The sequence below is a fragment of the Cyprinodon tularosa genome, unplaced genomic scaffold (assembly GCF_016077235.1).
Source record: "Cyprinodon tularosa strain WSP-4 unplaced genomic scaffold, ASM1607723v1 ctg192, whole genome shotgun sequence".
NCBI classification, from domain to species: Eukaryota; Metazoa; Chordata; class Actinopteri; order Cyprinodontiformes; family Cyprinodontidae; genus Cyprinodon; species Cyprinodon tularosa.
Window position 1 is genome coordinate 1,297,600 of NW_024038688.1, and position 26,575 is coordinate 1,324,174.

The window sequence follows — 26,575 nt, forward strand, 5'->3', positions numbered from 1 at the left end:
TTTCAAACACCTGATATCAATTGATAGATTATTGGGAAAAAAGAATATACACTACCTTTCATCAAATCACGAAAACCACGCCCACATTCCAAAGTGACAGCCGGAAGTCCCGCCTCAATTAATATAAAGTTAATATAAAGTTAATATAAAATTAATATAAAATTAATATAAAATGTATATAAAAATTAACTATGTTATTTTAATAACGGTTATGATGATAAAATTATTATTTTTAAGTATTTGTATTGATTTCTTATATAATCACTGTTAGCATTCAGCCTCTGCCTGCAGCAGCAGCTGGAGCAGCTTGGTGATCTCAACTCACTCACACTCACACAGTGCAGCCATCCCACCAACCCCCACCCCCAACCCCTCGCTGCAGCGGCTGCGGCCCCCTCACTCTGGCCCCTCTGCCCTGTGCCTTTCTATGTGGCCCTCTGCCTCACTGACTAGGATCCATATATCTATATATCTAAATATATATGTATAGATATATATATATATATATCTACATATAGATATATATATATATATATATCTATATATATATATTTAGATATATAGATAAAAAAGAATATACACTACCTTTCATCAAATCACGAAAACCACACCCACATTCCAAAGTGACAGCCGGAAGTCCCGCCTCAATTAATATAAAATTTATATAAAGTTAATATAAAGTTAATATAAAATTTATATAAAATTAATATAAAATGTATATAAAAATTAACTATGTTATTTTAATAATGGTTATGAATAATAAAACAGCCGTAAGTCCCGCCCTATCCCATCCCCCACTTCCGTCCACTTGCCCATCCCCCCATCAGCCCATCCCCCACTTCCGCTTCTCTTAACGTATAAGACCCTTCCTCCGACCTGCATAGTCATTGAATCCTTTCCAACATGGCTCCAGTAAGAAACAGGCTTCGCGCTATCATTTCTGAGACACCGGTCACGATCTTCAGCGATCAGACCAATTTTTGGCGTGCTCTGCAGACCCCCCGCAAGGGTACACTTTTTGTATGCAGAACTCAGATGCCTCCGACCCACGCTCTGCAAGAAGAATGGTCTCTGGAACCCTATGGTGCCAGCGGTAAATGGGGGTACGTTTTCAAGTATGAAACTGGGGATCTGTGTCTCTATCAGCGGGGTGAAGAAGCTGAGAAGCTGCAGACTATCCACTCAATGGGTGTCTTATCATCAAACGACTGGGCTGTTCTGAAACTCATCATGCTCCGTAGACTAGACCGCGAGGACCTGAATGTAGCAGGCCCTGTTGTTAGCCAAGGAGCAGAGGACAGAATCACGGATACACCCGATGCTAAGCGCAGCAAGCTCGAGCAACTCCTCCTGCACGAAACTGACATAGAATCAGGAAGTAGGATCTTCTCAGCTACTTGGCAGTCAAAGAGGGGGGTTACAGGCCGATGGTTTTTTCGCGCAAGTCTCAGAAAGGCTCAAGATGAATCAATTATTTTTATGCTTGAGTATTATAATACTGAGTGCGGTGTGTTCAGGACATTGTTAGCCATTCCTTTTGATGCATGGCTTGATAAGATGTCAGGAATAGCGGATCGAATTTCTACACTGTTTCGCGAGTGTCGCAACTGGAAAGACATTCTGGGAGTCAAGAAAGCGCTTTCTTTGTAGACCCACCCCCTCACAGCAGCCGATGCCACCCCTTCAACATTAACCACGCCCTACCCAGTATAAGACGAGCAACCAAGCGGGCTGATCAGTACTCCGTGCAACTTCGTTGAACAGACTTCTAACATCTGAAACCATGAGGAAGGACGTGGGCTGCGGTACATCGTCCTGCGATGTGGATAGCTCTCCTGCTCCACCATCGCCTTCTTCAACCGCTTCAACATCGCCGCAGCATGGGTCCCCGGACAGCGACAAATTCTTCCCGGGACCGTACCACCCTCCTTTACCATCACCCCAGCCGGCTCTTGATTCCTCTTCCCAAAGCGACAGCGGGAGTGAGGATTTGTACGCCGCAGCGATGAAACGCATATCCGACTGGTCTTGTCCCCCGGGTATGAAACTCAGCCCGGAGCGCTTTGTATTACGGGCTAAGGACTGCAAAGATGGCAAGTTTCCCTTCCCCTTCCCACCTAACCCGGTGATCCAGGACGAAGATTCACAGTTTCCACCCTCCCCGGAGCCTTCCCAATCCGAGGACTCACAGCTTCCCCCCGGCCAAGGAGATCCTCCCTCCCCGGACTTTTCTCAACCCCTTGATTCGCAGATTCCGACGAGCCAAGGAGAGGGTGAGACCGGACAGGATGAATACGACGGCTGGATACGGTTCGGCTTCATCAAAGCTGTGAAAACTGTAGTGCATTATCTGCTGAGCGCTGCGATCAACAAGTATATTCAGGACTCATGCTACGGATGTTCCCATAACCGTCCGAGTGTGAGAGAGCATCAGTGTGCATACGAGCTTGAGGACAGGTACTTTGAAAGCAATTACTCTCATGTAATGCAAGTACTTTACAATGCAAGGTTCATTGATGCCATTCAGCAGTTTTAGCCGCTCGCAACATCCATCAAGACAGTAGCACGGTCAGTGCTGTAGCACAAGCTTATTTGTATGAATTGATGTTGGTCAACCAGGCGTCTGACCCCCTCAATGATCTACAGGATCAGCTGGATGAACAAGGCCCCGACATAAAAAATCAGCTTGAAGCCGCCACGCAGTACTGGAGGGGGTATTGATATATAAGAGCATGCAGTCATTTTCTTTTTCATGTCTTTTATCTATTAAATGAGTAGTTTCTACATTAGCTTATGATATAATGATTGTATTTTCGTGTTTTTTATCTATTGGATGAGTAGTTTCTACATTAGCTTATGATATAATGATTGTATTTTCATGTTTTTTATCTATTGGATGAGTAGTTTCTACATTAGCTTATGATATAATGAATGTATTTTCATGTTAGTGTTTTACTTTTCTAACATTGTTAATAAAAAAAAAAAAAATTATAAAATCCTATCGTATTCATCCTTTCTTTCATTAAGCATCACTACGTGTGTGTGGGAAGGTATGGCTGAAAAGAAATTAATGAAACGGGTATATTACACGCCTGCCCACCCAGGGAGTTTTGGTGGGGTAAATAGGCTGCACAAAGCTGTGGAAAGTGAAATGGGGAAGAGGATACCGGTTGAAAAGGTGCAGGACTTTTTATCACAACAGGATGCTTATTCTTTGCATAAACCGGCAAGAATAACATTTCCGAGAAATAGAGTGTTTGTCACCAGGCCTTTAAAGCAGTTCCAAGCAGATCTTTGTGATATGCAGAGCTTATCCGAAAAAAATGATGGCTACAATTATTTATTAACCGTCATCGACGTATTCTCCAAAAGAGCCTATGTCAGGGTTTTAAAAAGGAAAACTGCTTCCGATGTCGTAAAAGCTTTTCAATCCATTTTAGAAGAGAGTCAGATTCCAAAGAAACTTCAGACTGACGACGGCAAAGAATTTTTTAACAAATCATTCAAAGCTCTGATGAACAAAAACGGTATTGAACATTTTTCCACGGCTAGTGAAATAAAAGCTTCGGTGGTTGAGAGGTTTAACCGTACGTTAAAATCAAGAATGTGGAGGTATTTCACCGCAAACAACACTCTCCGATATCTAGATGTGCTTCAAGACCTAGTCAAAAGTTACAACCACTGCTATCATTCAAGTATTAAAATGACACCTATGGAGGTCACCGCCGATAACGCTTTTCAGGTGTTTCAGAACCTTTACGGGACTAATTCTAAACGATGCACAAAACGCAAGATAGCATTTAAGCAAGGTGACCACGTCAGAATCTCCAAGGTGCGTGGGGTGTTTGATAAGAAATATGAACAGAGTTTCACGGATGAAATCTTTAAAGTTACAGAAACGGTACAGCGATCTCCTCCGGTATTCAAACTGGAAGATTTAGACGGAGAGCAGGTTCGAGGTTCTTTTTACGCAGAGGAGCTTCAAAAACTAAAAATGTCAAAAAACAAAATGTATCAAGTGGGAGAGATATTAAAGAAGCGCACCGTGCGGGGAGTCCAACAGGTCTTAGTACGTTGGAAAAATTGGCCGGAGAAATTCAACAGCTGGGTGAGAGCCGATGACCTGCGAGATGTATAAAAGAGAACGCTGCTCCCAGACGGCTGACAATGCAACATGGATCGCATAACTGAGGATGAGGGATTTTATCTGACGCTACCCTCCAACGCTAGTCTCAACGTGTTTAAGGCTAAATCCACGCGGAAACTCGATACTTTATTATCCTTAAACACGTTGAGACTAGCGTGTTTAAAAAACCATCGGCCTGCAACCCCCCTCTTTGACTGCCAAGTAGCTGGGAAGATCCTACTTCCTGATTCTATGTCAGTTTCGTGCAGGAGGGGTTGCTCGAGCTTGCTGCGCTTAGCATCGGGTGTATCCGTGATTCTGTCCTTTGCTCCTTGGCTAACAACAGGGCCTGCTACATTCAGGTCCTCGCGGTCTAGTCTACGGAGCATGATGAGTTTCAGAACAGCCCAGTCGTTTGATGATAAGACACCCATTGAGTGGATAGTCTGCAGCTTCTCAGCTTCTTCACCCCGCTGATAGAGACACAGATCCCCAGTTTCATACTTGAAAACGTACCCCCATTTACCGCTGGCACCATAGGGTTCCAGAGACCATTCTTCTTGCAGAGCGTGGGTCGGAGGCATCTGAGTTCTGCATACAAAAAGTGTACCCTTGCGGGGGGTCTGCAGAGCACGCCAAAAATTGGTCTGATCGCTGAAGATCGTGACCGGTGTCTCAGAAATGATAGCGCAAAGCCTGTTTCTTACTGGAGCCATGTTGGAAAGGATTCAATGACTATGCAGGTCGGAGGAAGGGTCTTATACGTTGAGAGAAGCGGAAGTGGGGGATGGGCTGATGTGGGGGATGGGCAAGTGGACGGAAGTGGGGGATGGGATAGGGCGGACTTACGGCTGTTTTATTATTCATAACCATTATTAAAATAACATAGTTAATTTTTATATACATTTTATATTCATTTTATATAAATTTTATATTAATTTTATATTAACTTTATATTAACTTTATATTAATTTTATATTAATTGAGGCGGGACTTCCGGCTGTCACTTTGGAATGTGAGCGTGGTTTTCGTGATTTGATGAAAGGTAGTGTATATTCTTTTTTAATTGGGCTTTATTGAAGCAGAGAGGCATGCAGGGCAGTGTACTTCGAGGATTAGAATTAAAAAATACTGTTCTACAATTATTTATTCTCAGACACATTCTGTTGAAAATGTACTGATATATGTAATTGTAATGTAAAAGTTATTTTTACTCCTCTTCTGAAAAAGGGGCAGTTCAGAAATCAGATGAAAGAACATTAAGGTGAAAACAAAACAACATTGTACAACAGAGTTAGACTTTATTAGGTAATGACTCTTGGCTCTTTGTATCTGCTGGTCCTTCTTTCTTGTCTTTTCCACCTCTGGACTCTTCACTGACTCAGCGATAAAAATGATTCACCCTGCAGGTCTATTTCAGACCCATTTTTCACAGCTTCGGAGGGAGATAACTCAAATCACAGTTATCTCTTACAGGGTGCAGCTTTTTGGCTTACTGTCCTTCAGTGAGGACAAATACAGATAAAAGGCTTTAAAATAATGAGATCATTAATTTACCACATGCTCACAAGTGTCTTTATTTTTCACATTTTAAAAATGCAATTATAAGAGTTTGATAGATATAAGCAGTGTTATGTGTTTTAGTTCAAGTTTAGTTTAGTTTTTCTGTTTTTAACTCAACAATTTTGAATATTATGAACAAGAAATAAAGTCACATTTATCATCATTTATCATCTGATCAACTTTTCACAGATTTGAGTCTGAGATGTTTGATGAAGAATGATGAACACTCCTCTGAAACAGTCTGTAACAAACATGAAGCTAAACTTTCAGGATTTTATGGATCAACTGGTTTTCCTTCAAAGAAACATTTAATTTAATCTGACAGTATTGAATCTGTAAAGTGCAGTAAGATTACATGTGTTGTAAATTGGCAGTATAAAAATAAACTGAACTGAAATTGAATTGAGATTATGTTTTCTCTTATTTTTATTTACTGTCTTTTTTATGTAAAATGATATAATACAGATTTTACATAGTGTTTAACTATTACATGACTTTGCATGTTTTGTCAACGTGTTTAAGGAGCGGTAGCACAGGATCCAAGGATTTGATAATTCCTCTCAATTCTGCTTTTTTTCTAACTTCCTCCATGTATTTCTTTTTCATGTTATCCAGTTTTTTCTGATACTCTTCCTCCAGTTCTCTTCGAATAGTTTCTTCAATCCCTGAGAGATTATTCGTTTCACTCTCCTTTCTCTGATTTCTCTGTTTGTCTTCCCTGCGTTTCTTCTCCAAAGACTCTCGCTGTTCTTTCTCCATCAGGATTAGTTTTCCTTCCAGTTCTCGTCTTTTTATCTCAAAGGCCCGTTCAGCAACTGGACCTTTTAATCCTGATTGTATATTTTTCTCCACTGTTACCAGCTCATTCTTTGTCTTTTTTATTTCTTCTTCAGCTTTCTTCCTTTTCTCTTCTTCCTCTCTATATTTCTGCTCATTTTCACTCTTGATCTTTTTCTTCACGTCCTGCTGTAATGTTCCGTGTCGCAGATTTTCTGTTTTAGCCGTTCCAGGCTTTATTTTCCAGATCTGTTTTTCAGCTGCAAGTTTTCTTTCAAGTTCTTCCACCATTGTCTTTATTTCGTGACGTGTTTCATTTGCAATAATCTTCATGTTCTTCTGTATGGCAGCCTCAGCCTCTTGCAGCATCTCATTGGTGAAACACTTTCCTCCATTTTCCTTCACCACTGCGTCAATCTTTCTGATCAGCTCTCTGACCTGAGTACGGTTTTCTACATCCTGATTTTTAAAAACATGGTACCTTCCTCCACAGTCAGCAATCAGCTGCTTGAAAGGATCTCCACATTCCCGTCTAATGTATTCTTCAATGGAGAGGCCATCTTGCTCCAATAACTCTCCTCCAGTTAAAAGAACGATGGTGAACTTTTCTGAATTCTTACCAAAGATTTTCTTGATCATTTCTAATGTCTCTTTGTCCTCTGGTGTAAATCTACCGATCCGTATAACCAGCAGGAAGACATGTGGTCCTGGAGCAACAAAATTAATACACCCCATCAACTCATGCTTAATCTCTTCATGGCTCAAACTGTTGTCAAAAAGACCAGGTGTGTCGACAACAAAAACTGAGCGGCCGTCTACTTCAGTCTTTTCCTTCAGGCATTGCTTTGTAACTGAGTTTTGACTTGATTTGGCGTCAAACTCTTTTCTTCCTAAAATGGTGTTTCCTGATGAGCTTTTCCCATTGCCAGTCTTCCCTATCAGAACAATTCTGATATTGTCTGGGTTTGGTTCATCGCCTGTGAAAACAATGACAGGAAATTTAAAGTATGCAGAGAAAGAAAGAAATTGGATAATATGTTCCTACCAAAAAAGTTACAAAACAATCCTTTGGACTTTGTGTTAAAGTCTGAAGACATTTCGCTTCCCATCCAGGAAACTTTTCCAATTTAAATTTCAGAAAAAGCATTTAGTTCAAGGCTTTATAGATTGGACCAAAAACAAAACCTTGTTTTTGTTAGAAACATGCAAACTGAATGTGACAGACGGGTCTCTGAAAGGGGGGTCGTTAAAGGGAAAAGTTAAGCTTGGTTATTCTTTCTTAACATAGATGGCTTCCTTCACGCCCTCTTTAAGTTAGGAAGGAATCATAGGAAGCCAAAATGACCTCCATTCCAAAGAGGTGGAGCTGTTTGTCCAGTTCAGTTTGCATGTTTTCTAAACAAAAACAAGGCTTTGTTGGGCTGCTGGATAAAACCTGGAACTCAACGCTATTTCTGACATTTTGGATTGAAAAAGTTTCCTGGATGGGAAAAGAAACATCTTCAAACCTGAAAACAAAGTTCAATTCTTTTTTTTTTACTTTTTTGGAATGAATATGACCTTAATGACTGAGAATTTTCACCAGCGATCATATGATCTATTTTCAAGTTATTTTTCTCTTTGCCTATAATCTACAAGGAAATTAACCCATCAGGTGATTCTAGACAACTTTAATTTTCATAAATTTATAAATTAAATCTTGATCCATAATTCAATAAAAAGTGTTGATAGTCCTAGCAAAAGACAGTAAATTCCTGCATTAACTTAATATTTATTTTTTGTGAATATTTCTCAAAATTTTTTTGCACAAGAATAAAACATGTTTAGTTCAACCAAATATTAATCTAGTTAATAAATAAACAATGGTCCAAACATACAACTGATAGGACCTCTGTGGTCGCCAAAAACAGGGAAAGAAAAAAACTAAACATATCTCCTTACTCACAGAAAACCACAGTTGTTGCTTCTGTTACTACACTGGGTGCAAATAACATATCAAATGAAATCTGAATTTTAGGTATTTAGTATAATTAATTCAAACTCATCAAAATGACAGGAAATAAAGGTTTAAAATATCTTGTGCTATTTGTAATTAATCTTTGAAATATGTGACTTTTACTCTATGAAGTTAAGGTAAAAATACTGTATATTTTGCTTTTACAGTGTAAATTTTGTTATGTTGCTGTATATCATAAGCATGTGGAATTTAACGAAGGGAGCCATTGTTATCAATGGGAATATATAGTTTTACATAAAAACACAATAATTGTCAAAGGACAGAGGTTCACTGTTTCCATGTTCTTTTTATAATATTGACTCTTTAATACAATAAAGAGGGAAAAGCTTTGCACCATATTGTCTATAAACTTAATCAGGATATTAACAACTGTAGAAATCATACCTTCTAATGATGACATGAACATTTCCCAGCTTCCGTTAATTTCTCTGTCTTCATCGTCACTGACAGACACCGGAACTTCAGGCTGCTGCTGCTGCTCAGACACTACAGAACAAAAAACACCTTCAGGTGGCGCTGCAGCTGGGGTTTTGTAAGGCACTCGTTCATAACTTACAGCCTACATCACTAGTATGCTGTCACAGCGCAATTCATCAACTTTACTGATAAACAGGTACAGTTGTGGTTTTATTTATTTTAGTTTAGCCTCCCTAAACTGTGTCATTGCTGTTTAATGGTTGAAAAGAAATGTGGGAGTTGGTGATAACTCCATTGCAACAGGGTCTTTGGTCATGGTGGTCAACAGCTCCTCCAAAATTCTTGGGGTGGCCACTAAATCTAAAAGCCATAAATCAAGGTTTCAGTCTACTCTTGTGGTAAACCTGCCTGTAGAAATCATAAAGACTTGAGTAAACACCGCCTCATATCTTGGTTTATTGTATGATTTTTAATATTATGTCGTTGGCTGTGCATAATGGGATGAAATGTTAAACTGATGGAAGTACAATTTACAATGGCGAGCGGGGTGGCCAGTGGGGTGGGCTAGGGCTTTGCACAGGGTGCCCGCGGCAACCCCTGTCTACGACCTGGTGGTGCCAATGATGGTAATCAATGTTATTCTGGGATTTGTGGACTGACAACGGGGTTTCTTCTTGGGACCATCTCACCAGGTGGGACTTTACTGTGCTCTCCCTTGATCTGGGGATGGCACAGGGGAGGGCATAGAGGTCCTGTATCCATGGAGGAAGATCTGTAATAAAGGAGTCTCTCTTCCCCAAAATACCATTTAAAAATAAAAATTTAAACTGCACAGATGATCTCTGAGGCTCTCCTTATATTACCATCTCAATGCAAAAGTATTAATGTCTAAAAGAGGTCAGTATTGTTAAAGAAAAATTATTATTTTTAGTCTTTAATACAGTTAATCTTATGGCATGTGTAAAAGGTATGTTGTATACTCTCCTTGTGAACATATTTCTTATTTTGAACAAGTTTGTGAAGATAACCTTTCCTTGAACCAGATTACTAAATTTAAGTTTGTTCCTGAGAATTTATGGTGAGGCCCCCCGCATTCCACAAGCTGTCTGTGAAAGCTTATCTTGTGTTTTATGACTTTAAGAATTCTAGATGCCAGGACAAGCTTTCCGCTTTTTCTTGTTAAAACAAAGAAGCAAATGACCCCAGATGTTTGCAGTAAATTAGGTGAAGCTCTAGGCAGTGTCAGAGATGGGTTCTGGTTGGAGGACCAAGGGCCAGCCTTATGTGAATAAATTAAATACAAGAGGATAAAGCTTTCTACATAGAACTAACAAATCAGATTTGCAACATTCTTGCAACTCTCCAAAGATGTCTTTGTACATCTTTGCTTTTTTCCTTCTATGTCAGGTAATGGAATGTATGTCTCTGTTGTTCTGCAGTTTCTGGTGTAGGTTTGTGCATTGTCTTATTTCTAAGTTTATGCATTGTCTTATATTGGATTAAACTCTGTAATTCTGTGACGTCAACACGCAATGTTGGATTTTATTACCAAACGCAGCTCGCCGAGTGGACCTGGGAAAGGAAGAATGAAAAGCCAACCTTTTTCCAAAGTTAACTATGTTAGAATATTTTCTTCCTTAACAGTATGCAATATAATGTTCAAATATCAAATGTCCTAGGGCAGTGCATTTATTCTAATGTTAAGTAAGAATCTCTTCACTGTCTGCTAAACTGTACTTTTTCAAAAATTATCAATGAAAAACAAAAAACAATCATCATTTTTTGTGATCTTTTACTTAAAACCTGTTCTCCTGAGACTCCCTCAACCCCACTTCCAGGTCGTCAAACAATCGACCCTAACATCCTGTTTGGATTGTGGCCGACGACTGGTTTTTATTTAAAACCCTTCTGTAATTCATTTGAAATTGATTTGATCTATCTTGTAAGTAACTGTTTCCCTTTTCTATTTTGTTGGAGTCGCAAAGTAAAACAGTTGTTGTTGCCCTGCTTAATTTGAGTAAACTGTGCTTAGACAATGACGGTGGTGATGCTACTCACAACGCCGGCCGTGACTTTTGGCAGTGTTGTTCAGCTGTTGAAAATGTCCTGTTCTTTTCATTAATGCTCCTCGGTAATTTAATTGGACAATGCTTACGTCTGTCCTCGTACTTTACAGTTTACCTCAGAATCAGAATAAGACATTCTTTAATAATCCCAGAGGGAAATTACAGTTGAAGCACCAATCCCAGTCAGATCTGATATAACATGAATTGGAGATGTATTTTTCTCTCTAAAAGAGTAAATAGGCGACAGAGGTGGGTAGTAAGTGGTTAATTTTAAACTGTTACATAAACTTGGTAGTAAATGTAACTAGTTTTACAGCATTTTACTTTAACTAGAGTACAAATATGATAAAGTATCACTAATCTTATTTGAGTAAAATGTTTTGCTACTCTGCCCATCGTAAGTAACTTCTCTCATTGAGGTGGTTTCAAACAAAACTAAAGCAGAGACACACCTTGGCTTAATGTATCCCCTATCTGCTGATCCTTTTTTATCATTGTAAATAAATGAATAATTTTGTTATTGGAACAGCTACCTAATATTGCTGATTTGGTATATGGAGGCGGATAGCGGGACGACCTTGTGATTGTCTTTAAGCTGTTCCAAAGTTTTATGACAGAGTCTTTACTACACCCAGATTTCGAGCATCATCAGTGGTTTCTCACCCTAATGACTAAAGCTGTGTCTTTTAACCTTTTTTTTTTGGTCCTAATATTGTTTTTTAGGTTCAATTTAATTCAGGTTTAGAAAATGTTGAAATATCAAAGCATATATTTCTTCACTGTATTTAATCAGCACATAAATGTGACCTGGTGACATTGTAATGTAGAGCTGGATGTTGTCTACATTGTTATGATAAATAATGTAAATGTTAATTATAATCCGAGTCAAGGGGGTCATGTAAATATTGAACAGGAGAGGCCCAAAAATAGACCCTAAGGAAACACCACATGTAACCTTTGTGGTCTCTGATGCAAAGTTACTTACTGACCCAGAAAAGTACCTGTCCAACAGGTAGGATATAAACCAGTCCAATACTGTATCAGAAAGGCTGACCCGGTTCTCCAGGCCCTCTAAAAAACTGCACTGATCAGCAGTGTGAATACTGAACTATGGTCCACTAATGGCAGCACTGTGGTTCACAGTCATTTATAGTGATGTCATTGAACACCATGATAAGAGCTGTCTTTGAACTGTAGTGAGAAACCTGAAAGGGCGCCTTTGAAATGGTTGATTTTCTAATAGTACGACTGATGAATTGGAGATTTAAAATTGGCCTGTAGTTCCTCAGTAACGGATTGTCCAATTGCACAGAAAGAGAATATCATTTTGATTAAAAAGATATATTATTTCCTCCTAAAAATATAGAGACACATCTGGCAACAGAAAGACATGTATAGCTAAACAAGAGTAATTAATCCTCCTAATTGATTGTATAATTATGTGGGTAGTTTTCGAAAGATAATTAAAAAATCGTACCTTCGAACTTTGACATGAAGGGATTCTGCCTGCCTGGTTGTGGTTTCTTGTTCTCCTGGACAGAAAGCTGAATTTGTGGTGGCAGCTGCTGGTGAGAGGCTAGGAGAGCACAAAAATGGTTTTATATCATCTTAGCACTTTTACTTCCAATTATGTGCAGTATAAAAAAAGACATAATAATGAATACATTGCATTAAATGATAACTACATTTTCAAATAAATTTATATTATGTGTCTACCCTGAGATCACCCTATTCTCTAAATCTCTCCAAAGATTTTCTCTCTGATGCAAGTCAGGAGTCAGGCTGGCCTGCTGTTAAACATTATAACCCTTTCAGTCATAAGACTGAAAGACATTAAAGTGAAATCTAATCTACCAGGTATATAAAGGACTTTGAGTCTTGTGAGGGTTTATTTCTAGAAACTATTGTGTCCGCTCAAAGATCAATGGTTCTACTTTATACAGCAAATTGAATTCTCACAGATTAAATGTCATGGCACTTACAATTTTAAGAGCCTAGAAGCCAAACTGAAGGCAGATGTTATACTCTGACAATCATTCAGGGGGATGTTTAGTATTTCTGCCCAATTTTATTCCTGCATTGATTATAATATTGATACCTTAAGATTATATAGACAAAGTTATCTGTGTTATTTGTATAAAAATAAAACTTCACATATATATAGTATCAATTCAATAAGTTATGTAATTTAGATATTTTGATCATTAGCCACATTTGCATAGACATAAATAATAAGAATAAATGGATGATCAGATTAAATATGTGAGTTAGATTATTCTGATGATCAGAATGCAATTGAAATCAAACTGGAAGGGTGGTATATGCTGGTTAACAGTCCGATCAGGATGCATCAAGGTTTAATAGGATCAAGATTAACTGGGTGAGCATGTGCACCAAACATCAACATAAAGTTTTTCTGCCCTGACAGGCTAAATACCCTGACCAGCTCTTCTCAAAATATTATGATTAGCACGTTAATATGTCACATTTTTGTTCGTTCAGACTTTTTATTCCAATTACTAATAAACGTCTGATTATTTTTTGTGTTTTAATCAGAACGCCCCGAATGAGTTCAGTGGGATTGAACTACATGTTTTCAGGTTTATTCTCTCATTAACTCAACTGCTGTTCTTTTCATTAGAATTTCTATCAAAAAGTCTTTATGGATTAGTTATCCTTGTACCTGTCAGTAAGGTGGTAACCAACCCTTCATCATGACTTTGCAAATACACAAAATGAGGAATCTAAGGAATAAGGAATCTAATAAGGAGGAGTCTTAGGCTGATGACTGCCTGCATGATGATATCTGACCGGTTTATTTTCTCAGGTTGAACGTTACTTTATTCTATCTCTGTTTCTAAAGGCAAACTAAAATATCAGCCTTTTTGTATTAATTTGAGAAAGTTTTCAGACCAAATAAACCAAAAATCCCAATAGTCTCTTGGACTACTGAACAATTAGACAATGTTTTTATATCATATAGAAGCTCATGCTTCTGTCAGTGAGCCCCAGGGCCGCTGTGGCTACAATGTAGTCTGGCACCATCAGTGTGTGTCAGACAGGGTCAATGACTTGATGAAGTGTTAAGCGCTTTGGTCAAGTCTCCTGACCTGAAAAGCACTGTATAAGTATCGGCCATTTACCACTATCTTTAGGCCTACTAATTGAGAAATCTCACCTTCCCATTTTGACCTTATGATTTTAATGTTGCTTCCTGGTTCTGGCTTCTGGTCGGCCCCAAAGGAAAGCTTGGCTGGTTGCTGCAACTTTAGCTCAGATTCTGCAAAACCAAAAAAGTGTCTTAAGGTGTTACTGCAACAAACTTTTTTCCCCCCTTTAATCACCTAACCCTATTACCCTCAATCCCTTCCCTTAGTGTGGGTATATATTTCATCTCAAATACAGCAGGTAAAATAAGTATTGAAAAGGGCACAATTTTTCTCAGTAAATATATTTCTAGATGTGCTGTTGACATGACATCTTCACCAGATGTCGGTATGAATCCACACGAACAAAAAAATCAAACCATAGAGCCATGGACAAAATATTGAACACGTGAAGAAAGGGAGGAGCAAAAAGACATGGAAAGCCAAAACACCAGTCAATATCGCTCAGTAATCAGAAAAAAATCCTGCCCATTGTCAGCAAATTAATATCAGCTGGTTCAGTCCCAAATGACTTCCTATAAAGAGGTGTCTCTGTAACGCCCAAAAAACATCTCATGATGCATAAAAGTAAAGAGCTTTCTCAAGAGCTTTGCAATGTTTTTATGCCATTGGTTTCAGAAGGATAATTAAACTTCTGAATTTCCCAGTGAGCACAGTTGGGGCAATAATCCTGAAGTGGAAAGAATGCAATTTCACCATAAACTGACCAAGACCAGGTGCTCCTCGTAAGATTTCTGAGACAGGAGTTAAGAACTATCAGAAGAGTTTCTCAAAGACCCAAATACAGTACCACTTGTGGAGAGCCAGACCTGGAATTAGCAGGTACCATTGTTTTAAAGAAAACAACAACTAATGCACTAAACTGACATGGCCTTTATGCACGCTCACCATGTTAGACTCCAACACGAAGGAAAAGCATGTTAAAGCTTATTTAAAGTTTGCTGAAGAACATTTAGACAAACCTTTGAAATACAGGGAGAATATAGTCTGGTATACACATCGTATTGGAGGTCAAATGGCACTGCACATCACCTCAAAAACACCATACCAACAGTGAAGTTAGGAGGTGGGAACATCATGGTGTGGGGCTGTTTTTCAGCATATGGTTCTAGCAAACTTCAAATAATTAAAGGAAGGATGAATGGAAAATGTACAGAGACATTCTTGATAAAAACCTGCTGCCATATTACAGGATGATGAAGATGAAACGTGGGGGGACATTTCAGCAAGACAATGACCTCCAACACACAGACAAGGAAACTCTCAATGTGTTTCAGAAAAAGAAAATAAAGCTGCTTGAATTGCCCAGCTACTCACATGACTTAAAACAAAGGAAAATCTATAGAAAGAACTAAAGATCAGAGTTGATAGAAGAGGCCAACGAAACCTTCAAGGTTTGAAGACTGTTCGTGTTGAAAAATGGGCCAAAATCAAACCTGAGCAATCAAGCAACAAATTTTTAAATACAGGAGGCGTCTTGAAGCTGTCATTGCCAACAAACTTTATATACAAATAAAGTTTACTTACTTACTTACTTAAAGGCTTTTGTACAAAGTATTAAATACATTTAAGTAATTTTGAACTTTCACCTAATTTTGAACTTCTGGACAAATATGGTTTGACTTCTTTATGTGAGTGAATTGGGAGTTTTTTTTATTAACATTTGATGAAAATGTCTTGCCAATAGCACCTCTAGAAATATATTTACTGGGGAAAAAGGGTGGCATGTTCAACTTATTTTGCCTGCAGTAATATATCTCATATTAAATCATTATACTCACCCATCCAGATGTCTTACCTTGCAGCATTGACACGATGGCTTTGATGCTTCCGACTGGTTCATTGTTCTCAATACCAGACAGGTGGGTCTGTGATTGCTGGCTATGAACTACAAGAATAAGCATATTTATTTGGAATCAGAACAAATATATCATACAAACTGCGTGAAATGTTCTCATTATACATTTATAATGGTATAAAGTTCTCCTTCCTACTTCCATCTTTAAACAAGCCACTTTGCACCCATGGCATGAAATCATTATGCAGCTATTTTAATTTGTCATGTAACTGTTGTATTTGACTTAATTTTGAAGATAAGTTATCTTTAAAATGCTGAAGTATAAGAGATGGGGGTGATGTCTTTGTTTTTGTTTACACGTTAGAAGATAATTCTTCTTCAGGGGAAAGAGGCTGCCAGCTTTGCACCTGCTGAAAGAAACACTAACTGGAGTGGTGCTTATTGCCCCCTGCAGCTGCAGGAGGCTCAGTGCATTAAAGAGGGGGATATAAACGGCTCCTCACATATGAAAAAAAAAAAAAAAGCAAAGATGCAAAAAGAAAGGAGAAAAATGACTGGAAGGGAGAAAATTTGAGTTGGACAGCCGCTTTGGAAGTTATTATCCCAATTAATGGCTGTTGGTTGCAACTAGGTTGCAAAAGGAATCAACCTTTTATTGGAGCTGTTCCTGCCTGGAGAGAGACGGCGTGGCATTTTGCTGTCAGCCTCAGATGACTTTAACACTCACACCAAACCGCTAGAAGAAGGTGGTGTCTCAGGGCTGCTGGTAAGATAATAATCCTTTTGAAGAACAGTTTTTACCACAAACCGACATTAGGAAGGTTACGCTTTGAGCAAGTTCCAAAAAAATCCCCGCAGTTTTAGCATCCTTCCATCCCTAATATGACAGGTAAACAGAAACTAAATTGAAAGGGATTTTGAGATTTCATAAGAAGAATTTTATAAATTTTTAATATTATATTTCGAATATGCTGCTATTGTGCTGTTATTTCCTGTCTGTTGCTTGCTAATAAAAGGTCATTATACTTCAGCCTACTCATGGTCTGCATTTCATTCCTGCCTGTGGTCATCAATCTCTACAATGCCTTCCTCAAGTGATTCAGACACGCCCCCTCCGTAATTGACATTTATTCATTCCTTGCATTGTTTTTGCACGTCACTATCACTTATCTTTGGATTTATAGTTATACATATGCATATATATACATATATATATATATATTTATATATAGAAGAGTTATATGTGTATATATTTATGTTTATTTTATCTTTTGTGGTTTGTTGTATATATATATATATACATATATATAAATGTTTGTTTATCTGGAGCTTGTAACAAAAGTAATTTGTTACAAGTAATCAGATTCTGATTCTCTACCTTCTGAAAGTGTTCTATGGTGTGAACAGCTATATATATGTGGATTCTATTGAATATGATAGGAGGTCTTTTAATGGGTACCTATAGCCAAAACTTAAACAACATCTGAGGGACCTGTAATGGTCACTATAAACTACCGGCCAATATTCCAACTATTAAGGGGTAGCTTGCTTTGGTGAAATTCAGGCGACAGGAAGTTAATGGACGATGTCGGCTACTAGGTCGTCCACCTGTCTGTTGAAGAGCATCAGGCCTGGAGATGAAGACAGTGAGATGGTCGGTGAATCCTGTCCCACACCATAACAACCCCTTAGAACCCTTTCTGGAATAAAAATTCTAAAGGCTTAGGGATAACGAACAGTGATGGGTTGTATCAGCTGAAGCAAAGACATAGAGGAAGGATCTCAGTAGACCAAGTGTTCACGTTACATGTAGCATGTTTACCTTGTGGAATGTAATAAATTCAAATAGATTTATACCATGAAGCACATGTGCACATAATTGTATTTGTTTGAAAATAACCTTAATTCTGTAGATAAATTGTTTATATTAAAATCATTGTTTCAATCTTATATGTCATCCGATAAAATTAAAGACCTCTCCAAAGTAGGCTCCTAGGCTGATTTTCAACCTCTCTACTGTTGTTCAACTTTTTTCAAGGACACCTTCATTGGATGTGGAAAAGTTGGCAATATCTCTTTCTATAACATAAGAGGGGGGAGTGAGAGACTGGTTTTATGGTATTTTGAACTGTTCTCATTCTTGTAAGTATTACTTAAAAGTCCCAATTTTTAATTATCATTATGACCACCTTTGTAAACTAAAGTAATTGAGCAGCTTATTTTATCTTCCATTTACTAGAGCACATCACTTTATTTTTACAGTCCTTCCACTGGCTCCCCAAATCTCAGAAAATGTATTTTGGCATACATCTCTGAATGGCTTAAGACCAAAATACATTACTGACTTCTCAGTCTATAAACCTAGTATGGAGAACAAACATTTAGTTCTCGTCTTTCTCTAAGGCAGAACATATTCCCAGAAAACTGTAGAAGTGCTGAAACTCCAAGTTGCTTTAAATCAAGGTAAATTGCCTTTTTGCTTAGAGTGGCCTTTTATTGTTCTCTCTTTACATTAAAACATCAGTAGATAAAATGCATAAATAAGAATCAGTTATATATTAACATGAAGCCAATGGAGAGAGACTGATGCTGTAGTAATTCTGCTAGTTCTAATGATTTCTGAAAGAAGGAATTCTGAATTATTGATGAGAGAGATGAGAGTGGTTTAGATAAAGAAACGGACAAAGATATCCTCAATTAAGGATCTGATTTATTTAATCATGAATAAATTTATATTAAGCAAGATTTGTATAGCTCAATAAGATTTCACTGACAATTTATTTTTTCTCTTATACTTCCTATAAAATGAATACTAAAATTTTTTTTTCAGTCTGAATCATCGGACTAAAATCTACAGCATAGATAAATAATCAGTCTATTAAGCAGTAAAATTATAGTAAAAAGTGAATTCAGAATTGCAAATATGTTGAGATGGAAAATTGTATGAAAATGTTCAACTCACAGTTTGGCCGATCAAAATCTGTGCTTTTGATGCGCTGCAAGATTCTGAGATCATCTTCTACAAAAAAAAAAACTGTAAGTCATAATCCAGCTGTGAAAGTAATAAATCAGCATTTTTCATCATTTCTGTAATTTTCACAGAGTAAAATCTTACCATCTTCATCAGCAGCACATTCAACATTGTACTGTTCTGGTTCTTCTGTAAGAAAACAGTTTACATTTAATTTTACATCATCAAATTTTTTACTACTAAGGGTAAGGTGCTAGGCAGACCAGTTTTGAGCGAGGGTGTGCAAATTGTTATTACTGCACGCTCAGTTCACAGAAATTACACCATAGATGTTGACCAAAGAATGTGAAATGCAAAGTTTTTTTCTGAAAACTGTGGGGACTACCCAAAGTAACACATCCAACCTCCACTGCCTACAGCACAGCCACACTGTTGTTGACTTAGAAAAACGTGCAAAAGGCTCAAATAATTTTGCGCAAAAATGTTTGCAAGAGAGGAAACATTTTTCTCCTGTTTCATTAGAAATTGTTTAATCTTTAAATTTGAATGGGTACAAGACTTTAATTTTTAATTAAAAGTAATATGTAATGATTTATTCAATATATAAATGATGAAAAGATTAGTTTCAATTGTTGCACATGCCTTTATTTCTTATTGAGGAGCTGGAGCATTTATCGTGCATTTATCATTATCGAGGTAAAATTGCCAATTTTATCGTGCTACTGATTTGAGGTCATATCACCCTACGATGAGTGTCTAGGAGCGTCTCAAGACATTTTTTGTCTGAAGACATTCAAGTCATAAGATGGCATAAGATACTGTTTTATATCCCCTTCTCAAAAACATAGTCAAGCTTTTTTTTATGAATATAGTTTTATGATTATATTGATTTTGCCTTCTTATATTTCCTGTAAAATCTTATATAGTGTTATTGAAGTTTTAAATCCTTGCAGGGACTTTCCCTTGACTTCCATTCATTTCTAAGCCATTTCTACAGCCTAACCGTGACCCTTATCCTAAACTTAAAAATAAACGTAAGAGGTCCTTACTTAACCCTAAACCGCACCTAAATTCAATTAACACCTTAATCCTAAGCCTAACACAGTAAGTCCCTACAACATGCTGTTTTCCAGAAAATGGTCCCTACAATGTATGAAATACAAGCACATGTGCACACACAGGTAGCTTGGTCTCAGGAATGATAGAATATTTTATATCAAAGCATATTTTCTATTTAGTGTCTTTTCTTGTGAAATCCAAAGTCATAAGTTTTGCACACTGTTTGAATGCAAGGTTTGAATCACAAGGCTTACTTTTCATCAGCTAGGATCTTTGTGTATGCTACGACTTGGTTCAACAAGTAGGGTACTTAGCTAGCTGGAGTACAATTCTTTTCATCTAATCCACCTCAATGATTACCAGTATTTCATCTTTATAACCCAATACACTGGTTTGAGCTCTGGACCTGTTATGCCTCCTACATACTTTTATTTAACATATTCCAAAATTCTTGGCAATTCCCCGAAGCATCTGCTGTGTCAGTTGGCAATTCCCCAACTGATCTCTCCAACTTTGCAACCTGGACTGGTTAGCAGTGAAGGACACTTTACAAAATGTATCTAGGTTGTATAATCACAGATAAACCGGTATAGACATACTTGAATACTTTGCTAAGCTGAGCCGACCCTACTTGGAAATATTAGACAGTCATGTTTCAGTCAAGATTTTTTTGCTATTCTCTACATTGCAGAATTTCATCCAGCTTTTCATGCAACAAACCAATGAAAGTTGAATCAGAAACAAATAAAAATGAATGTCAGCAATTGGCAGTAAAGTCTTTAATTGTTGAAGATTCAGTTTCTGCATTTGCTTTAAGGTGTTAATGTGTTTTTGCATACCGTGGCTTGAAGAATCCAAATGTGAATGAGTTTCTTTAACGGGTTCAAGGCTTGGACGACCACAGACAACATGGTCCCCAGCGCTCATTCTCAAAATTTGAGTCAGTTTCAGCAGCAGCTCTTCAGGGTTGTTTTGCAGCCTGACCCAGTTCTCTCCACACATTTTGATGAGATCCTGCAGGGGTCGCTGGTGAGACGGATAATTTGTAGCTGAAGTTTCCCATCCAGGTGTTGAGATCAGTACCAATGAATAGTCAAAAGCTTCATCGCTGAAGAGTTCAAGGATCTTATAAAGTCTCTTCTTTTGTTGGTTAGTGAAGTTGTGCTGAACGACCAACAGAAACACATGAGGTCCCGGAGCACAGAGACTCACACAATGTTCCACATGTTCTTTAAGTTTGTCTTCAGAGATTATTGGGCAAAGCAGATCCGGAGTGTTTATTACAACCGTTTTTGTTGTCCTAATTGTTCCAGAGACTGTGATGGAGGTTTTTGGTTCTTCCTCTCTGTTGCACTTATTTGTACCCAGTAATAAATTTGTGACCGAACTCTTGTCAGACCAGTTGTTCCCCAGCAGAATGAGCCTCATCTCAGACACTGAAAAAAACAAAGGAAAATGTTTCAGACAGTTTAGTCCTAATTGATTTTTTTCCAGGTAGGAAACCATTTAATTCTTAAACCAGAAATACAAAAGATAAGGCACATATAATTTTATAAGTTGCAACTCCCTCAGTGGAGTTTCTCAAAGGTTTAAAATAATTGTAAAACAGTCCGTCTGACCCAGGTTGTAAACTAATCAGCATGACCAAATTTTAAGAGACCTGCAAAGTCCACTTTGATAAATTCAATACTCATTAAATTCCTTCTAAAACTCTCAGCTTTGGGAGTTTTTTTGTATTTATTCCATAAAAGTGATTACTATGTTTTTGCAGCCATTTGAAAAACAGTTAGACCTATAATATAACACTTGTAAACAATTTAGTGAATTAGCCTTTCATCACATTTTGTCAGCTATTAATTGGGAAAAAAAATTGTATTTATTAATTATGATGGAATTTGTTCTGACTTAGCTGTTCATGATGTGGCAGGGATCTATATTAGTCATCCAGTAAATGTCCAAAGCACATTTTCATTGAATGCAAATGACACAATCAATTATTGGATCCCCTCCAAGTCAGGCCATTGGACATGTGCAGAAAGCATTTGTTGCTTTCCATTTTTATTTATTGAGTTTGAAATTTGTTCTTAATAACAATAAAACTAACTTGATATATTTCATATTTTCAAGAGGCCTCAAAAGATCTTTTTAGTTTGAAACTTTACACATATGAATATATCTGAGCATTTTGATGAATATGTCCTTCATTTTTAACACGTTTTTAATTGTGTTTTTCATAAATCTGTTGGAAAGCTTGTTGTTGCTGCTGCTTTTGTGGGTTGGATTACAGAAATCGTTGGTATGTCATTGCGTCATCTCTTTGATTATTTAATGTATTTATCTTCTTTGTGATTCGTTTCAAACTGCAAAATGTTGATCCATTCTGGTTGGATGGCCTTTTTGCTGTTTGATGGAGTTACCTTTAAACTTTATTTACTGGGGTATTTATTTGGGATGCTGTGCTGTACTGCAGCTGGACTTAGGAATGGTGAATCATATCACTGGCTAAAACTATTTGGTGCTTCTTTATGTCTCTGTTGCTTGAAGTAAACCAAAAAAACTAACTCCATCTTCTTGGAAATTGCTTCAAGTACTTTGAAATTAACTGAACTTAATTCACTAAGTGCTTTTACTTCCAACTAAACTTTTACTTGCAAAACTAAAGGTTTCCAAGGCTGATTCAGAAGCATGTGTTATTTTTATTTTCTATTTTTATTTATAGTTTTAAGTATTTGTTTGTTGTGTGATATTTGATGTTGAAAATATTTAAATATTATTTATTTATTTTCTCATTGGGATTATCTTTAATTAATTCTCTTAATTAGAGTCAAATAAAAAAATGAGATACTTAATGTTTTATGTCACCTTACATTTAGTCGGTATAGATGGCTTCATAAACTATACTTTATAGCTGTTATGTCTCTTTTTTATTTATTAATTTAAGACAATTTAAATACAATGTTTTCAAAAGTTCAACTCTGCTAATTCAGTGGTTTCTATAGATTAAAGAGTCAGTTTCACTTACAGTGACTTATGATTTATATGCTAGTAGCACATTTGTGTTGCATACAAAAGTGTTTCCATATATTTATTGTGTGCTGTTGGCTTTTACATTTTTTGGGACTACTTGTTGAAAAAAGTACTTTTTTTATTTAATTTACCTTATCAAGAAAGTGAGTATTATATTGTGGATATTTTGCAGGAATTAAGCAAGTATGTAATGGAGCTATGAAAATTTATTTAATGCTATTTGCAACTTTAATGTGTGAAATACAGAGATCTAAAGTAAGAGCTATACCAATACCTTAGGAGCAGCTAATAAAAAAGGCCACCTGTAGATTGCTGATAGGATCCAGAAAGGAATTAACCATGAGAAGAAGTGGGGATTGTTCTTTAAAAAACCTGTTGTTTCTTTTTAACCTTGTTTTACATGGAATTCATGCTTGACTCAGTTAAATGTTGACAACCAGTTAATTTTGTTGTCTTTGCAAAGCTTTGTATTTCTGGTATTGTTTAATAAAACTTCATCACCCCTTTCTCCTAAAAAAAAATCAATCTCTATGATTTTATTCCCCCTAAAAAACAATAAAGAATAATTCTGCAACCTACTTTTAGGGGGACGGAAGGCAATACCACCTCTGCGAAACAGTCCAGATGTTGTGGCTGCAAAGATAAGGTGAAAAATTAACAACAGTATTAAAAGACAAAGTATTAGATGAAAAGGTGAACAACTGAGGGATAATTGTTTGACTTAGGACTTGATTACAGCATTAATGTTTTAGGCTTTTAATTAAGAAAAAAAAATCTTTAGAGCCACTTGTAACAGTTTTAGGTTTTATCCTATAATGTCTTTAAACAAGCATCATTCATAGATAAATAATGTCACAAATACATCTAGACTCTACTTAGGGTTTAATAACACAATCTTAATTATAAAAAGAAAACTTTTTTCGAGCGCAATTAAACATTGGTCCAAAACACATCTTCATTCAAAGTCCTAAAGCTAGTTTTCTTACAGATTATAATTCACATATATTGCTCTTTTATCAGAGGGCAAAGTTTGGTTCCAAGAAATTGTAAACCAATAAATTTTTCATCTTTTATTACCACCATGGATGAAACCAGTGTTGAGAACAACATGAATTATATAATTATAGTTAGAGCATAAGGTGGGTACACACAGTAAGAAATTCTTGCTTGGTAAAAAGTATGATTTAGTGGAAACAAAAGGAAAAAGTTTTGAAAAGGTTTTTTTTGAGACAATTAACCTTTTCTAAGTTTGAACAACATAATTGAGAAGAACTGTTATTTGGACATAAAGAAGCATATTATCATTATCATCACATCATATTATCCCATCATCACAGACAGTGTATTCATTATTTTCTATTAGACTTACAGGATGATGAAGAGTCCATGATGACACTTCATTACAAACAGAGATCAGAAGCTGTTAGCCTAAAACAAAAGAACACATGAAGGATTTTAGGAAACTTTTCGCTAGGGAGAACGATAAACCACACGCAAGGCGGACCCTAGATCAATTTGGTTATCCTATCTGGGCTTTCCTCAAAGCAAACAGGGAGGAACCCAGACCCGAAATTACACCAGTGTCATTCCATTTGTTTATGATATCCGTCTGATTCACCCCAAAGGCACAGATTCTTGCTGTATCAGCTGGTATTGTGTCAGGAGGACAGTCACCAGTTATATATCGGGAAAATAAAGCAGCTGCTGCTCAAAACAATGGCCCAGAACAGTGGAGCAACATAATCAGGCCAAGATGGAGCGGTCACTCTTTAGAGATGAAGATTTTCTCATCCTGCTTGGAGAGAGGTGCAAAAGAAGCAATTTATATGAAGAGAAACAGAGGTGGTGGCCTTAGAGTACATCTGCCCCACTCTTAAAATGCTATTATTGCAAGCATGCTGAGAACAGATAACTGCATTTAGAGCACTAACAACTGGTTGGCAGGCAGTTGGTCTTCATTTGCATTTGAGCAGCTAGCGGTCAATCTACTGTGCAAAGGTCCTTAGAAGGCTTAGAACATTAAAGGCTGAGTTCACCTGAGTGAAATTTTGAAGACAAATAAAAATTATAACAATAAAAATATTGAAGATGTTTGACATATTTTGGGGTTGATTATTAAATTTTCCTTATATTTTACAAAGTTCACAGCAACAACGATCTAGAAATAAGTCAACATTTCTGAAATTAAGTCTATTTACCCATAATTTGAGTAGGTTAAAAAGATGATCTGCCAATTTAATTAGTATTTTTACTCTTTATATAAGACAATTATATAAAATTGACTTGAAAAAAGACAATGCAGTTGTTTGTCCCTATTTTAAATGTCTATTGTCTTGTTCCACTGGAAAAGTGTACCTCCTCAATTGTGGAAAAAAATTTAAGGAAAACAAAGACTTATTTAGATTTCATTTATTTTCATTGTTACATTTAATTTTACATACCTTACATGTGAAGTAGTTGCTGTATTGTTCTTTTCTTCTGCCTGTTGCGTAGCCCTGCTGTGGACTATGTCCTGTTTCTCTGCAGTGAAATTAAATCCTTCCCCTATCAGTGGGACAGGAAGTACGTTAAGCTTAGTCAATGTTTAACTAACAGCTTGTCTCCAATATGAAAGCAAACTATTTTTTTTTTTTTTTATTGAAAACAGGGGAATTAAAAGTAAATGAAAAGAAATCATGAATGAAAGCTGCTCAATAAACCAAAATGTAACAGTCATTGCTCTATCAATCTATTAAACATATACTCAACTTAGTTTTTTAATACTAAAGATCCGCTTAAATTTTTTTTTTAATCCGAAGTGTCCCGGTGTGCTGTGGAATGGAGCCCTTTAATGTTCTCTCCACTCACAAATGTAATTCTCCAGCTATATAACTTGCATTTACATTAACAGCAGAGATGCATCAATCTGATAACTGGATCTAATATTGGTCATTTGATATCAGATATCAGAGATCCAATCAAGCACACTTTATATGGAACAGTTATTTCTTACCTTCTGCTGCTTATTTGTTGAAAGGTAGCGGTAAACGAGCTCTATTGGTGTCTCTAGCTAGGAAAGAAAAAGTTGAGCAGAAAAGCTCTGAGCCAGCTTTTGTGCCAAAAAGAAATGAAAGATAGCACATCCGTTTAGTGACAGTAATAGCTGAATCCCATGGCTATGTCAAGGAAAGAAACAGGAGTTGGGTCTGTAATGCTGACCCAACTCTATCAGGTATATTCAAAGGTGTTGATGGCACCAGCACAGCTGATATTTCTCTCCAGGATGGTGTTACAGCCAAACAGGAACAGGACCAGTCTAACACTAAACATCACCCTGAACATCCCAATGGTTAAACATGATGGAGGCTGAATCATGTTAGGGGTTGAACTACCAAATACTGAAGAACTGGAGAAAAGAGATACGGTATAATGCAGCAGAATGATGAAAAGTAGCCTGGTGGTTGGTTCTACAAGGGGAGATTGAGCACTAAGGGATTTGTCTCCCATAATACTTTAGAAATTCTAAGAATCTCTTGTAAACTTAAACACTAAAGTTGAAGTGCTCTCTTAGTAACATATGGAACTATCAGATCTCCGATACAAGAAGG

General features: G+C 37.0%; 2 protein-coding genes across 2 annotated transcripts; both read right to left on the reverse strand.

Annotated features, from left to right (window-relative positions):
- Positions 1-5,413: 5,413 nt before the first annotated feature.
- On the reverse strand, positions 5,414-19,104 carry LOC119782347 (GTPase IMAP family member 4-like). Its single transcript, XM_038283294.1, has 7 exons — positions 19,047-19,104; positions 18,894-18,950; positions 15,932-16,021; positions 14,145-14,246; positions 12,444-12,542; positions 8,868-8,969; positions 5,414-7,443 (listed from the first exon to the last, which is right to left on the reverse strand). The coding sequence occupies exons 3-7, from the start codon at positions 15,939-15,941 to the stop codon at positions 6,176-6,178; spliced, it is 1,581 nt and encodes a 526-aa protein (XP_038139222.1). The 5' UTR covers positions 15,942-16,021; positions 18,894-18,950; positions 19,047-19,104; the 3' UTR covers positions 5,414-6,175.
- LOC119782407 (GTPase IMAP family member 2-like) lies at positions 17,507-25,538 on the reverse strand. Its single transcript, XM_038283357.1, has 5 exons — positions 25,430-25,538; positions 24,358-24,416; positions 23,568-23,621; positions 20,801-21,397; positions 17,507-17,562 (listed from the first exon to the last, which is right to left on the reverse strand). The coding sequence occupies exons 2-5, from the start codon at positions 24,374-24,376 to the stop codon at positions 17,507-17,509; spliced, it is 726 nt and encodes a 241-aa protein (XP_038139285.1). The 5' UTR covers positions 24,377-24,416; positions 25,430-25,538.
- Positions 25,539-26,575: the final 1,037 nt, after the last annotated feature.

What these genes read in the sequence shown, in the direction of transcription:
- LOC119782407 (XM_038283357.1), bottom strand. An exon ending in TGCCTTCCGTCCCCCTAAAA is followed by an intron (nt 21,398 to 23,567) that starts GTAGGTTGCAGA and finishes TGTTTTTTTCAG; the next exon opens with TGTCTGAGATGAGGCTCATT. An exon ending in TTTGGATTCTTCAAGCCACG is followed by an intron (nt 17,563 to 20,800) that starts GTATGCAAAAAC and finishes CTTCATCTCCAG; the next exon opens with GCCTGATGCTCTTCAACAGA.
- LOC119782347 (XM_038283294.1), bottom strand. An exon ending in CATAAGGTCAAAATGGGAAG is followed by an intron (nt 12,543 to 14,144) that starts GTGAGATTTCTC and finishes GTGCTCTCCTAG; the next exon opens with CCTCTCACCAGCAGCTGCCA. An exon ending in GTTCATGTCATCATTAGAAG is followed by an intron (nt 7,444 to 8,867) that starts GTATGATTTCTA and finishes TTGTTTTCACAG; the next exon opens with GCGATGAACCAAACCCAGAC.